Below are 16,660 nucleotides of genomic sequence, written 5' to 3' on the forward strand. Positions count from 1 at the left end.
CAGTATTCACATGGGGCCTGTCACAGTATTCACATGGGGCCTGTCACAGTATTCACATGGGGCCTGTCACAGTATTCACATGGGGCCTGTCACAGTATTCACATTGGGCCTGTCCCAGTATTCACATGGGGGCCTGTCACAGTATTCACATGGGGCCTGTCACAGTATTCACATGGGGCCTGTCCCAGTATTCACATGGGGCCTGTCACGGTATTCACATGGGGCCTGTCCCAGTATTCACATGGGGCCTGTCACAGTATTCACATGGGGCCTGTCACAGTATTACATGGGGGCCTGTCACAGTATTACATGGGGTCCTGTCCCAGTATTCACATGGGGCCTGTCACAGTATTACAAGGGGACCTGTAACAGTATTCACATGGGGCCTGTCCCAGTATTCACATGGGACCTGTCACAGTATTCACATGGGGCCTGTCACAGTATTCACATGGGGGCCTGTCACAGTATTACATGGGGGCCTGTCACAGTATTACATGGGGGCCTGTCACAGTATTCACATGGGGACCTGTAACAGTATTCACATGGGGCCTGTCCCAGTATTCACGGATGTTTTCAATGTTATGCATGTTAGTGTGTCCATGTAGTAAATCCTGTGTGTGGGGTTGTTCCAGGTATACTCTGTAGACTGGAGTCCAGATGGTCAGCGGGTGGTCAGTGGAGGGAAGGACAAGGTGCTCAAAGTGTGAGTATACTTTACATAGATGATACGTGTGTCAAGATACACTTACTCATGTGTCGATACATATCGCGATACTAGACTAAGTCGGAAACAATAGTGAACATGATATGTGACATTGCAGTTTCGAATTATTAAGTACATAGTAAAAGCCTTTTTATACAATTCAATTGTATAACCAAGGTCTTAGAATTCAAATGTAACACCTCCATACAGGTCAACCAATTCAAATGTAACACCTTTATAGAGGTCGACCAATTCAAATGTAACACCTCCGTACAGGTCGACCAATTCAAATGTAATACCTCCATACAGGTCGACCAATTCAAATGTAAAACCTCCATAGAGGTCGACTAATTCAAATGTAACACCTCCATACAGGTCGACCGATTCAAATGAAAAACCTCCATACAGGTCGACCAATTCAAATGTAACACCTCCATACAGGTCGACTGATTCAAATGTAACACCTCCATACAGGTCGACCAATTCAAATGTAACACCTCCATACAGATCAACCAATTCAAATGTAAAACCTCTTAGCAGTCCTCACATGGAATAGTAAGAGGTTTCTATGAGTTTATAGATTCAGATCCTCAATCATGTGTAACTTGTAAGGAAATTGTTGATGGATCATGTGTAACTTGTAAGGAAATTGTTGGTGGATCGTGTGTACTTGTAAGGAAATTGTTGATGGATCATGTGTAACTTGTAAGGGAATTGTTGATGGATCATGTGTAACTTGTAAGGAAATTGTTGGTGGATCATGTGTAACTTGTAAGGAAATTGTTGGTGGATCATGTGTAACTTGTAAGGAAATTGTTGGTGGATCGTGTGTAACTTGTAAGGAAATTGTTGGTGGATCATGTGTAACTTGTAAGGAAATTGTTGGTGGATCATGTGTAACTTGTAAGGAAATTGTTGATGGATCGTGTGTTACTTGTAAGGAAATTGTTGGTGGATCGTGTGTTACTTGTAAGGAAATTGTTGATGGATCATTTGTAACTTGTAAGGAAATTGTTGGTGGATCATGTGTAACTTGTAAGGAAATTGTTGGTGGATCATGTGTAACTTGTAAGGAAATTGTTGGTGGATCATGTGTAACTTGTAAGGAAATTGTTGGTGGATCGTGTGTAACTTGTAAGGAAATTGTTGATGGATCATGTGTAACTTGTAAGGGAATTGTTGGTGGATCGTGTGTAACTTGTAAGGGAATTGTTGGTGGATCGTGTGGAGCTTAATGCAATGTATCTGCAATGGGGAGAAGTTACATAAATGAAACTGTCAATGTTTATCAAACATATACTTAACAAGACTGAATTCGATAATTGGTGCCATAAATGTTTTCCAGAGAAGGGGTGTTTTGTGTGTATTAATTTCACTTAATAAAAATTTCTTCTCAGGACATAAAGCGATCCTAGTGCCTGTCTCTTCTTAAGGCTTAATAGGATTTTTTTTTACAGTTATTATTCACTACGATATGACCAAACAAAAAATTTATGTGCACCACATCGCGGATAGCGATAATGCTATTTACTTGTAACCCATCATTTAGAAAAATGCACTGATCATGACCGCTGTCTTAGAAAACCACAATTGTGGAATGGTGTCAACAATCTTCAGCTATGATGTCATTTCTAATGTGATGTCATTCTGACCTTCAGCCACAATAAGATTCAAATGATTTCAACAATGCTGTCCAGATGACATAAACAATACACTTGAAGTGATATTTGCACTAGTGTACATACAATATTTTAAAACTTATCCTATCTCACACTATGCATTTCTTCTTATTCTTCGATCCTGATGTGGAAACATCCTAGAACAAAGTTTCCAGCTTTATAAAACACCAATCACCCCAACACATCCCATACAATACCAAGTCAACACTGTGATCGCCTGACAGTGACATATCCAGCACCCTCATTCTCAATTCTATCGCCTGAATGGCAAGGCGTCACTTGAACAGAGAATAGTTTTTTTGGTTTGTTTTTTTTCCCACTGCCATAGTCTGTTTTCCCCATTCAATCCCCATCTTCCTTGTTGCGATTGCCGTGGGGTATGTGAGCTTGTAACACGATGTGAACAGTGTGCTAACTTGTGTGAATTGGAATTCAAAACCGAAAGTATTCTAAACACTCGGCTGATTGTAGGTTCAAGGAGTCTAAGTATTCCGAACATGGCCCTTCCGCCGCTAAGAAACCCAAGCGACTTGTGCTTTCTCATGTGACTGTGCCTTCATCCAATTCATTCTTAAATGCCAACATTCCTGCCCTTGAACGGACCACACCCCATGCATGTAACAGCTCACTATTGCCTACAGTTGTCCCGCTTTCTAATGACCACTGGACTGTGCTGTCATCTGAGCCTTCCCCCCCCTTTCCCGAAGAAGTCTAAACAGCCAGCGAAGGGGTGCCTCTCCCCCCTACCCTACCCGAGTGGGATTCGGATCATTGTCCCACTGCGGATACATTTACAGCTCTCTGGCCTTCCAATGGCGATAGCCCGTGTGAACGAAAACCGGATGATTGTCATCGAAAGAGAGAAACCAGCATTCACTAACGGCCGACAGAGCTTCCAATACAGTACCGCCATCCTTCGTTGGATCGTGAGCGATCAAGGGATGACAGATCGGTGGATCCATGCACCAATGCCTCGCCAGATCGCTGTGCTTCGCCATTATTGTCAAGTCACTGTTGCCATTTCCTCATTGTTATCATGTCGACAGTTCACAGGATCGTACCTCTGTGGATCGGCAGTTTGCCTCCTCTACAGATCGAGACTTGAGGGATTGTCGCTCTACTGTTCTTCAACGTACTGATTGACACATTGATACATCTATACGTCATCCGATAGTGAAATCAACCGTTCTTACGACTTTTTCTCCTATTGTGGAGGATAAGGATTTAGCTCATATTGACCAGAGCATCCGTCACACGCTTCCCCCCTTATTAACTACGGAAGCTGTCACCAAGTTTGTTGCTCATGCCCACTCATCGGAAGAGGCCCATATTCATGGGGGGCCATGACCATGGTCCATAACAAGTTTCAGACCGTAATGGACCTCCTGTCCCATTGTATGGGTTCCCTTACTACCTTAAACATCGCCACGGTATACTCCAGTACTGCCCATGGGAGGACCATTATAAGTCATGATTGTATCAACTCCCTTGGTCGTCTCCCTTCCTGTCCACTAATACGATTCACACTGTCATGCAGGTGGATCGGCCTCAGGTGAGTCAACCAAGCCGGTTGACTCCTCCATCATGTGACTTTGCTCTGGATGGGCACATCCAGGTCCTTCCGACCCCAGTCGTCTCTGTAGGTGGAAGACTTTAATTTTTTGCAGCCAACTGGACTCTGCTGGACGACCCCTTTTTTGACAGTCGGGTACAGACTCCCGTTAACGGCTCCGCCTCCAGTCACTCTTTGTCCAAGGCACGACCGCCTCCATGGTCTTGTGGTAGAGCATCCGCCCGAAGAGAGGAAGGTCCGGGGTTCGATCCCCGACCGCGTCATACCAAAAGACGTTAAAAGATGGTACTTGTTGTAACCCTGTCTGGCGCTCGGCATTAAGGGGCTAAAACACGGACTGGTCGGCTAGGAGTCAGTATACTGTGTCTGAGTGGGGTATTCATGTTAATCTGTGGGCTAGCACTATAAATTGGCATCAGTCCGGACTAGTACAAGCAGCCACACACACATGTGCATGCACGTCACTATATAATTGCAATAATCTTGGACGAGACGTAAAACCCCATTTCACCTCACCTCACCTCACCCTTTTCCGAGGCAAGGGAGTTCACTGACTATAAAAGACCAGTTTCCACCCTTGCTGAACAAGGCTGGAATTTTGTAGTTATATTTTAGTTGGACTAACGAGTCTATGCATAGTCAAATCAAAATCTAACGAAATTGACATCCGGGTCGTAAACTGCCGTGTAGATTTTTTTATTGCAATATTTGCAAACCTCGGCATCAACAGATATTTTCCAAATCTTTTCATGTTTTTAATGAAGGTGCTCAAGTGCATTTCACTAAGTAAGACCTGTTTTTATCACAATATTGTTAGTCTGCCATTTTGTTTCAAGCAAATGCTTGTGATATGAGAGATGGAATCTGATTGGTCAATAGGAGGGACATGGAAGGGACATAACTTGTAATAGCCACTGGTGGCACTAAGATGGAGCCATGAAGTTCCAGACCAAATCGGCACGGTAGGAAACTGGGCGTATATGGTCAGTTAACTCCCTTGCCTGGGAAAAATGATTTGTTGCATGTCCAGACCTTGTGTGTTCTTATGGTGTTTCTTCCACTCCTTGTAGTGACCACTGCTTAGTATATGTTATTCCACAAAGCAAGTGAGGGAGTGAGTGAGTTGGGTTTTACGCAGCTTTTAACAGTATTCCAGTTATATCGTGGCGTGTCAGCTTAATGTGGGAGGAAAGCCCGAAGTGATGCAGGTCTCAGATGTTTACCACTTCGGTGAAACCCACAAGCACGGGTATGGTGCTGAAAAACCTAGAAACATAATTGGAGTGAACTGGGATAGGTTTATGGCGTTCCAAGGGGACGCAACTCCACACAGTGAATCGTGACGACTTAGACGACTTAGACGACTGGGCCACCCGTGCCTTCCACAAAGCCAGTGAAGAAGGAGTACTCCCAGACTGTGTTTCATTGTGATAAAGTATATATTTATCTATTACAATACAATGCCGGTAATGTAAATGTGGATGGTATTAGAAATAATAATAATGTTGATGCATCTGCTGCAGATACTGTAGGTACTATAACAGAGCTATTGTAAGGTGAATATTACAAGTAAGACAGCAGTGATGCTCTATGCATGAACTGGCACATTAGAAAACTTATGCATGAGAGAATTAGGATTCCTAGAAGGCTAGTAACTTACCATCCCATTGGGGAAGGTGCCTGCACATCGCTACATAATTGCAATAATCATGAGAACCCCATTTCACCTTGCCTCATGCTCACATTAATTTCATGATTACAGTATTCTTAATCCTCACACAACATATCTCATACATGATGCGGAGAACCGTAAATGTTAACATCTGACCTTTTGTTGTGGTTCTCTCTGTGTTTGAGAAAGTTACAAGCACAGAAATGCTGTTTCTGGGATTCTCTTTTGCAACAGGTCAATTCAGAGCCAGGAGTTTGATTTGAAATTATTTGACTGACAGAAAGTGTGAGCTTTACATTATTTAACTTAGACGTTATTTCCCCCTATTGTGTACAAAAAGTGAAGTGTAACTAGACAGACAGGACTGGAGAAGGTGGAGTAATACGAATGCTGTTAGATGATTTATCAGATTTATTTTATCAATTGGTTGACATATTCTGTAAACCCTAAACCCTAAAAAGATAATCTAATTTTTTATTTAATTCCAAAATATTTATGAACATGTGCACACAAGGTTAAACTACAAGATCCTCACACACTGCTACAAATTCAGATTTCTTTGAAGACAGGAAAAATAATCCCCAAATTCTCTTTTGTTTTTATGTTTTCCCACCTGCACCAACCAAGATTGAAAAACCTGTTATCAATATACCAAGAAATAAAGAGAGTCTGGATTTAAATATTGCTGAGAGCAGGGTTCCAAGGTTGCAACTACATTGTAATTCAGAGGTTCCATACTTCATCACCTGTGTGATGATTCTCGGTTCTTAAACATTTAGCAGATTATCAGTGGTTTAGATTGACCGACCAATGAAACACTAACAAGCAGTCGCCATTAGCCAATAAGAGAGCAGCTTTCTTGAACTTTGAGTTGCTCATTTTGAACTTACCACTTCCATTCCAGAATATGCTTTGAAAAATATTTTGACCAAGCTCTCGATTCAATTTGAGAAATGGTCAAAAGAAAATATCTAGAATGTCTAATAGATGGCCAGGATTGTATGGCAGTACATCCCACGGCTTTGGAAAGTCTCTTCCATTTGGAATGTTATTCCAGTGACGCGCGAGACTGGCAATGATTTTGACAGAATCAGTCGTACAGCTCCTGTGTTAGCCTTTTTGAGATTGCTGAATTTGAAAACATGTTCCGACCGTCTCTTTCCGACTCTAAGCAACACTGATTGGTCAGATGAAAGGTGTGACCCATAATAGGATGTTCACTGATCTTTGTTATGTGGTCGTGAGGACAAATATAATTCATATACATTGCGTTACCTATTGATGTACCTAACGATGAACACATGCCATGCAATGTTAAGCTAAAGAAAACTTTTTCATTAAAAAGTTGTGTCTACTTCAGATGTTCCATAAGTCACCATCCGTGTTATGGCTCACGGTTCTTAAACATTTAGCAGATTATCAGTTGTTTAGATTCTTTTCTCAATCACATATTAATGCTGGTAAAGTAAATGTTGTTTGTCGTTTAATGCCATACCCAAAAATGTTACATCATTATGACTGTGGACTGTAAAGTTTGGACTAGGAATTCTAGTGATAGACATCAGCTGGAATATGATGGCATGTCATCAACCAAGTCCTCAAGTCTGACTACCCGATCTATTACGTCCCCTCTCACAGCAAGAAATTCATGTTAAGATATTTTAGTGAAAAAATATGATGTCTTCAATGATATGTCCCATTATATTTCATTGTCTAAGCATCTTCACACAGTTTTTGTTGGCAAATATATGCCATTTATGAGAAAGTTGCCAATTGAAAAAAAATCCAAGTAATGTCATTTCTGCCATTAAAATGTCATGGTTTACAGTGAATGGACATTCATTTCCTGCCTAATGGCAATTTGTGAATGTTAAAATTTAAAAGTGCAATTTTTGTAATAATTCTGTTGTGTTTCAGCTGGCGACATTGACAGCGTCTCTCACCGAAGACAGCCCCAACCTGGGAAGCAGCCAATCAGCAGCCTCGGAACACGGCGATGCATCACGATATGACAAGGACAGAACCAACTCGTAGTTTCCTCCAGAACATGGCAGTTCACTCAGAGGAGATTAAACATGTCAGCAGTTTTATACAACAAGCACCAGTTCCCGTTGGGAGGAACGGTAATATGCCTGTGGCCTGCTTGTAGGCTACAGCCATTAACATGACAGTTGTGGACTAAATATGTCACTTGAGGATCTGAGGAAGAGCTACGAGCAATGAGCAGCATGTTTACGTGTGTTGAAACACTGCTTTATGCTTTATGTGTACTGACACACTTTAAAAACGCATGTTCAAATTTTTGTAATATTTGGCAAAATGGCCACAAATGAAATTAAGTTTTCGGGGTATTTAGGCATAAGATATTAAAACACCAAAACGTTGTAAAAGATTCAAATCTCATTTTATGTGTTTGAAGGCCCATATTCAATTTTTGGTAATATTTGGCAAAATAGTCACAAAAGGAAATTAAGTTTTCGGAGTATTTAGGCATAATATATTAAAACACCAAAATGCCGTAAAAGGTTCAAATCTCATTTGATGTGTTTGAAGGCCCATAATTCAAGTTTTTGTAATATTTGGCAAACTGGCCACAAAATGAAATTAAGTTTTTTGAGTATTTAGGCATAAGATATTAAAACACCAAAATGCCGTAAAAGGTTTCAAATCTCATTTGATGTGTTTGAAAGCCCATATTGAAATTTCTGTAATATTTGGCAAAATGGCCACAAAATGAAATTAAGTTTTCGGGTATTTAGGCATAAGATATCAAAACACCAAAATGTTGGAAAGGGTTCAAATCTCATTTGATGTGTTTGAAAGCCCATATTGAATTTTCTGTAATATTTGGCAAAATGGCCACAAATGAAATTAAGTTTTCGGGGTATTTAGGCATAAGATATCAAAACACCAAAACGCCGTAAAAGGTTAAAATCTCATTTGATGTGTTTGGAGGCCCATATTCAATTTTTGGTAACATTTGGCAAAATGCTCACAAATGAAATTAAGTTTTTGGGGTATTAAGGCATAAGATATTAAAACACCAAAACGTTTTAAAAGATTCAAATCTCATTGATGTGTTTGAAGGCCCATATTCAAGTTTTTGTAATATTTGGCAAACTGGCCACAAAATGAAATTAAGTTTTCGAGTATTAAGGCATAAGATATTAAAACACCAAAATGCCGTAAAAGGTTCAAATCTCATTTGATGTGTTTGAAAGCCCATATTGAGATTTCTGTAATATTTGGCAAAATGGCCACAAAATGAAATTAAGTTTTCGGGGTATTTAGGCATAAGATATCAAAACACCAAAATGTTGTAAAGGGTTCAAATCTCATTTGATGTGTTTGAAAGCCCATATTGAATTTTCTGTAATATTTGGCAAAATGGCCACAAAATGAAATTAAGTTTTCGGGGTATTTAGGCATAAGATAATAAAGAACAAAAATGTCGAAAGGGTTCAAATCTCATTTGATGTGCTTGTAAACTAATATTGAATTTTGTAATATTTGGCAAAATGGCAACAAAATGAAATTAAGTTACTTGGTATTTAGGCATAACATAATCAAACGTAATAATGTTGTCGTAAGGGTTCAAATGACATTTGATGTGTTTTGAGATAACTGCTAAAATCATTTCCTTGTCAAAATCATTTCCTTGTCATTCATTTTGATTTACCGGTAATGTGGATTTTGGGTTTTCATTGTGTTTCAGTATATATGATAAGCATAGGCAGATATCAACATTTATCTGATAGTTCTTATAGGGTTTTATTTACTTAGGGAAATGTGGTACAGGGGAATATGGCTTTAGTCATTGTTCTTGGAATGTCTCAATCTTGAACTGGTTAGTAGTGCTTTAATTTCCAAAAACACACCATCATATAATGTAAATGTTTTTTAAAATGGGTGTTTTCATATTTTCATTGATTGTACTGGTAGCTTATGGATATGTGAATATGAAATATTATGTATATGTAAATATGAATTGTTAATGTATCAGTGCAAATGATGTATTTTAGATAATCATGTATGTGTTATGTTGAAACCAGTGATGGAGAATGGAGAGCTACTTTTAATGCTTCACACTCAGCATCACTCTGGCACGGATGAGGACTTCCATTCACGGTCATGTTGATATGATTGTCATTTGAGTATCCGACACAGGAAGCTGCCTAACTTTGTGAAGCATCCCTAAAATGCCTTTGTAATACATTGGTCAGTGCAAAGTGGATCTCCTTCGATGAACTGTCCTCACATTGTTGTATTGTTAAATCATGGAGATCGTAATGTTTTACTAAATGATTATAATTATGATTAAGACTTATTTATGTTGCCTGGAATGATAGTCAAATGTTCTGAAGAAGTTTTTCTGTTCAATCAGTATGTTTTTAAATATATGATTTCAGATGTATGTGAGCTTTTCAAAGTGTTTTGATGATTGTCCGTACTAATATTTCATACCTTTATGTGGACTATCTATATTGAAGACTTCCCTTTTTGAAGTTGTTTTACTCAGTAGTGGGATTGACAGTCCTAACAATAGTAGGAGGGATTTAGATTTATCAGGTTTGCACAATCACTGAAACCTGGGGAACATTTTAAGATCAATCATTATTTAATTTCGAAAAGTCTACCCAGCTTCTTCAAGAACGTCATCCCGAAGCTGGGATTCGGATTGGGTAGATTGATGTTTCCCTGCCCTAAAGCATTGCTAGGCAACTATGGTAATAACTTGTCTTGCTGTAATAGTTTCTCCACATTACTACATTGCTCAAGGCTATTGCCGATGTGTTATGTGGCTTAAAAGTCAACCAGTCTGACTTACTTGTGTTTATCTTTCCCAGCTGCCTGTCTATCTAACTTGTCTGTCTTTATCTTTTTCTCTTGTGAGATTGAAAGTCCCGCCATACTTGTGTTCCCTGCCTGGTGTTTGTTGAATTCCATCTCCAGGCATCAGGAGGTGGTTGACACAAGTATGAGCTGGTTGATGTTCTCTCGCAGGTTCTCTTTCTTCCTCTGGTTATCTCTCACATCCACCACACTCTCCCTTTCTTTCACTATTCTCCTTGTTCCTGTGGGATTGAAAGTCCCGCCATGCTTGTGTTTCCTGCCTGGTGGTTGTTGAATTCCATCTCCAGGCATCAGGAGGTGGTTGACACAAGTATGAGCTGGTTGATGTTCTCTCGCAGGTTCTCTTTCTTCCTCTGGTTATCTCTCACATCCACCACACTCTCCCTTTCTTTCACTATTCTCCTTGATCCTGTGGGATTGAAAGTCCCGCCATGCTTGTGTTCCCTGCCTGGTGTTTGTTGAATTCCATCTCCAGGCATCAGGAGGTGGTTGACACAAGTATGAGCTGGTTGATGTTCTCTCGCAGGTTCTCTTTCTTCCTCTGGTTATCTCTCACATCCACCACACTCTCCCTTTCTTTCACTATTCTCCTTGATCCTGTGGGATTGAAAGTCCCGCCATGCTTGTGTTCCCTGCCTGGTGGTTGTTGAATTCCATCTCCAGGCATCAGGAGGTGGTTGACACAAGTATGAGCTGGTTGATGTTCTCTCGCAGGTTCTCTTTCTTCCTCTGGTTATCTCTCACATCCACCACACTCTCCCTTTCTTTCACTATTCTCCTTGATCCTGTGGGATTGAAAGTCCCGCCATGCTTGTGTTCCCTGCCTGGTGTTTGTTGAATTCCATCTCCAGGCATCAGGAGGTGGTTGACACAAGTATGAGCTGGTTGATGTTCTCTCACAGGTTCTCTTTCCCCTTCTTGCCCCCCACTCTCAGTCCCGGGCCTTGTGGAAGCCAGGTTGTTACAACATTCACCGTCACGCTGAGTACCCAGGTGCTATTGCCCACATGGGTGCAATGTGTGAAACCCAATTTTGGTAGCCCCAACTGTGACATGCCTGGAATATTGCGAATCAAAAGGCATTAAACCTCAATCACACACTTAACATAAAATTATTTTGTCTTGACATTCTCTCACAATGTCATTATAAATTTCTGATTACCTCACTCACTGCCCCGTGAAGATCCGGGTTAGAATAGGTCTTCAGCAACGCATGTTTGCCGTAATTGGCGACTGCTTGTCGTAAAAGGCGACTAACGGGATCGGGTTGTCAGGCTCGCTGACTTGGTTGATGCATGTCATCGATCCCAATTGCGTGGATCGATGCTCATGTTATCAATCACTGGATTGTCTGGTCCAGACTCGATTATTTACAGACCGCCGTTATATAGCTGGAATATTGCTGAGTGCGGCGTTAAACAACCAACCAACCAACCAACAGACCGCTGTCATATAGCTGGAATATTGCTGAGTGCAGTGTTAAACAACAAACAAAACAAAACAACATATCTCACTCACTCACTCACTCACCATCTGGGGTACCACAATTCTCTTTGCAGAGTTGTGCCCCTTAGGTATGCTATGATCCAGTGATCATGGGTTCTAATCCCAGTATCACCCTGATTATGATCCTTGGTTTGTCAGCACCATGTCTGTGCACATGTTTATCACCATAGTGGTAAACACATAAGATCTACCTCACTTCAAGCTTTCCTCCCACATTAAGCTGACATGCTGTGGTATGACTGAAAAAACAGTTGAAAGCAGTGTCAACCAAACACTCCACCACTTACCTTTCACTCTCCCTTTTTTTCACTATTCTCCTTGATCCTGTGGGATTGAAAGTCCCGCCATGCTTGTGTTCCCTGCCTGGTGTTTGTTGAATTCCATCTCCAGGCATCAGGAGGTGGTTGACACAAGTATGAGCTGGTTGATGTTCTCTCGCAGGTTCTCTTTCTTCCTCTGGTTATCTCTCACATCCACCACACTCTCCCTTTCTTTCACTATTCTCCTTGATCCTGTAGGATTGAAAGTCCCGCCATGCTTGTGTTCCCTGCCTGGTGGTTGTTGAATTCCATCTCCAGGCATCAGGAGGTGGTTGACACAAGTATGAGCTGGTTGATGTTCTCTCACAGGTTCTCTTTCTTCCTCTGGTTATCTCTCACATCCACCACACTCTCCCTTTCTTTCACTATTCTCCTTGATCCTGTGGGATTGAAAGTCCCGCCATGCTTGTGTTCCCTGCCTGGTGTTTGTTGAATTCCATCTCCAGGCATCAGGAGGTGGTTGACACAAGTATGAGCTGGTTGATGTTCTCTCACAGGTTCTCTTTCCCCTTCTTGGCCCCCACTCTCAGTCCCGGGCCTTGTGGAAGCCAGGTTGTTACAACATTCACCGTCACGCTGAGTACCCAGGTGCTATTGCCCACATGGGTGCAATGTGTGAAACCCAATTTTGGTAGCCCCAACTGTGACATGCCTGGAATATTGCGAATCAAAAGGCATTAAACCTCAATCACACACTTAACATAATTCATTTTGTCTTGACATTCTCTCACAATGTCATTATAAATTTCTGATTACCTCACTCACGGCCCGTGAAGATCCGGGTTAGAATAGGTCTTCAGCAACGCATGTTTGCCGTAATTGGCGACTGCTTGTCGTAAAAGGCGACTAACGGGATCGGGTTGTCAGGCTCGCTGACTTGGTTGATGCATGTCATCGATCCCAATTGCGTGGATCGATGCTCATGTTATCAATCACTGGATTGTCTGGTCCAGACTCGATTATTTACAGACCGCCGTTATATAGCTGGAATATTGCTGAGTGCGGCGTTAAACAACCAACCAACCAACCAACAGACCGCTGTCATATAGCTGGAATATTGCTGAGTGCAGTGTTAAACAACAAACAAAACAAAACAACATATCTCACTCACTCACTCACTCACCATCTGGGGTACCACAATTCTCTTTGCAGAGTTGTGCCCCTTAGGTATGCTATGATCCAGTGATCAAGGGTTCTAATCCCAGTATCACCCTGATTATGATCCTTGGTTTGTCAGCACCATGTCTGTGCACATGTTTATCACCATAGTGGTAAACACATAAGATCTCCCTCACTTCAAGCTTTCCTCCCACATTAAGCTGACATGCTGTGGTATGACTGAAAAAACAGTTGAAAGCAGTGTCAACCAAACACTCCACCACTTACCTTTCACTCTCCCTTTTTTTCACTATTCTCCTTGATCCTGTGGGATTGAAAGTCCCGCCATGCTTGTGTTCCCTGCCTGGTGGTTGTTGAATTCCATCTCCAGGCATCAGGAGGTGGTTGACACAAGTATGAGCTGGTTGATGTTCTCTCACAGGTTCTCTTTCTTCCTCTGGTTATCTCTCACATCCATCACACTCTCCCTTTCTTTCACTATTCTCCTTGATCCTGTGGGATTGAAAGTCCCGCCATGCTTGTGTTCCCTGCCTGGTGGTTGTTGAATTCCATCTCCAGGCATCAGGAGGTGGTTGACACAAGTATGAGCTGGTTGATGTTCTCTCACAGGTTCTCTTTCTTCCTCTGGTTATCTCTCACATCCACCACACTCTCCCTTTCTTTCACTGTTCTCCTTGATCCTGTGGGATTGAAAGTCCCGCCATGCTTGTGTTCCCTGCCTGGTGTTTGTTGAATTCCATCTCCAGGCATCAGGAGGTGGTTGACACAAGTATGAGCTGGTTGATGTTCTCTCACAGGTTCTCTTTCCCCTTCTTGCCCCCCACTCTCAGTCCCGGGCCTTGTGGAAGCCAGGTTGTTACAACATTCACCGTCACGCTGAGTACCCAGGTGCTATTGCCCACATGGGTGCAATGTGTGAAACCCAATTTTGGTAGCCCCAACTGTGACATGCCTGGAATATTGCGAATCAAAAGGCATTTAACCTCAATCACACACTTAACATAATTCATTTTGTCTTGACATTCTCTCACAATGTCATTATAAATTTCTGATTATCTCACTCATTCACTCACCATCTGGGGTACCACAATTCTCTTTGCAGAGTTGTGCCCCTTGGGTATGCTATGATCTAATGATTATGGGTTCGAATCCCAGTATCACCCTGATTATGATCCTTGGTTTGTCAGCACCATGTCTGTGCACATGTGTTTCACCATAGTGGTAAACACATAAGATCTGCCTCACTTCAAGCTTTCCTCCCACATTAAGCTGATATGCTGTGGTATGACTGAAAAAACAGTTGAAAGCAGTGTCAACCAAACACTCCACCACTTACCTTTCACTCTCCCTTTCTTTCACTATTCTCCTTGATCCTGTGGGATTGAAAGTCCCGCCATGCTTGTGTTCCCTGCCTGGTGGTTGTTGAATTCCATCTCCAGGCATCAGGAGGTGGTTGACACAAGTATGAGCTGGTTGATGTTCTCTCACAGGTTCTCTTTCTTCCTCTGGTTATCTCTCACATCCACCACACTCTCCCTTTCTTTCACTCTTCTCCTTGATCCTGTGAGATTCCTTGCTTGAATAGGGGGTGCTTCTCCATGCACCCAGCATCCACATGCATATGCAGTACGAGGTGGTGCCCCTACATGCAGTACGAGGTGGTGCCCCTCCATGCAGGAGGAGGTGGTGCCCCTCCATGCAGTACAAGGGGGTGCCCCTCCATGCAGTACGAGGCGGTGCCCCTCCATGCAGGACGAGGTGGTGCCCCTCCATGCAGTACGAGGCGGTGCCCCTCCATGCAGGAGGAGGTGGTGCCCCTCCATGCAGTACGAGGCGGTGCCCCTCCATGCAGGATGAGGAGGTGCCCCTCCATGCAGTATGAGGCGGTGCCCCTCCATGCAGGAGGAGGTGGTGCCCCTCCATGCAGGATGAGGTGCTGCCCCGATTCTCCCTCCTCACACATGGATGTCTGGGAATGACATGTCCCCAGTACCCCATAAGAGCCTTCAAGAAGGAGAATCTTGTGGTTAAAATGTTTCATCTTCTCAAGGTGTCAAACATCAAATATTAATGATCATTGCTCAAATCACTGGTTTGTCTGGTGGAGAATCTATTACTTACAGGCAGCCATGCTGATAATATGCCTGGGTAATATTGTCGTCCCAACTCACCCTTCTGAAGTCTGTACAACAAGCAGGTGGTCAACCCAGTCAACTTCCCACTTGGGGGTGACAAACACTAAAGCTGTTTTTAATCCAGTACAACAAGCAGAAGGTCTCCCCAGTCCAATTCCCACTTTGGGATGACGAACACTAAAGCTGTTTTCAATCAAGTAGAGGATGATGATGTTTATTTGATGAAAAATTTAGTGATTAGATCCTACTTGTGTTTGAAAATCCAAAGTTGATCATTTGTGTGCAAACACAAATACATTCATTAGTGTAATTTCAGATATTTTTATATTCTGTTTGTGGGGGTAATATATTTGTCGATATGTGTATGTGCTAACTTGGTTATTTATGGTACGCAAACCAGAATCATGATGAAATTGTTTGAATATTTTTTACTTTATTGTTGAAAATTATTTTTTTCTGAAGCGTAAGATGTGATTTGGGTAACAGTTGATTTATCACACAGGGTTTCTCTGCTTATTTGTAAAATGTCCACATATTCTCTAACAGCAGAGAGACCTCTACGAGTGTCAGAGAATGTGATATATTATGTTCATTTTGAAATACTGAATTATTACTCTAGCAATTACTGGTTATTCTACCAGTATGTTATCAGCTGGATGTGTATTCCATATGAAATCAGCGCAAGAGGCTGGTTTCTCAGAGTGAACCAAGGAGGTCTGTCACAGGCACACATAGAACATTTGTCAGGGTTAGTTGTGTATTCTGTCTATCAATACAGCAGTGCTTGTACAACCCCTGCAGGGCGAAGCACATAGAACATTTGTCAGGGTTAGTTGTGTATTCTGTCCATCAATACAGCAGTGCTTGTACAACCCCTGCAGGGCGAAGCACATTGAACATTTGTCAGGGTTAGTTGTGTATTCTGTCCATCCATACAGCAGTGCTTGTACAACCCCTGCAGGGCAAAGCACAGAGTCCCATGTTGTTCTCATGGACACATGGGATGCCAATAAATTAAAACCTTTACAATAGTTGTTGTTGTTTTACTTGAATATATATTAGGACATAGAAGGTGGTTTGAAGGCATTTTTAGCATGAA

At 41.9% G+C, this 16,660-nt stretch overlaps 1 protein-coding gene across 4 annotated transcripts in view; it reads left to right on the top strand.

Annotated features, from left to right (window-relative positions):
• LOC124110441 (notchless protein homolog 1-like) overlaps positions 1-16,587 on the top strand; it is a 64,227-nt gene extending 47,640 nt beyond the window's left edge. Inside the window, exons 13-17 of one of the 4 annotated variants that reach the window (XM_048396136.1) lie at positions 633-703; positions 7,545-11,383; positions 12,429-12,804; positions 13,848-14,223; positions 14,917-16,587. In XM_048396136.1, the coding sequence (XP_048252093.1) occupies positions 633-703; positions 7,545-7,557 (84 nt within the window). In that variant the 3' untranslated portion in view covers positions 7,558-11,383; positions 12,429-12,804; positions 13,848-14,223; positions 14,917-16,587. Of the gene's footprint in view, positions 1-632; positions 704-7,544; positions 11,384-12,428; positions 12,805-13,847 lie in introns of all 4 variants that reach the window. The other 3 variants (XM_048396137.1, XM_048396134.1, XM_048396135.1) reach the window with 3 other exon arrangements.
• The last annotated feature ends 73 nt before the right edge of the window (positions 16,588-16,660 follow it).

Source organism: Haliotis rufescens, unplaced genomic scaffold (assembly GCF_023055435.1).
Source record: "Haliotis rufescens isolate VD_foot unplaced genomic scaffold, xgHalRufe1.0.p SCAF_15, whole genome shotgun sequence".
NCBI lineage: Eukaryota > Metazoa > Mollusca > Gastropoda > Lepetellida > Haliotidae > Haliotis > Haliotis rufescens.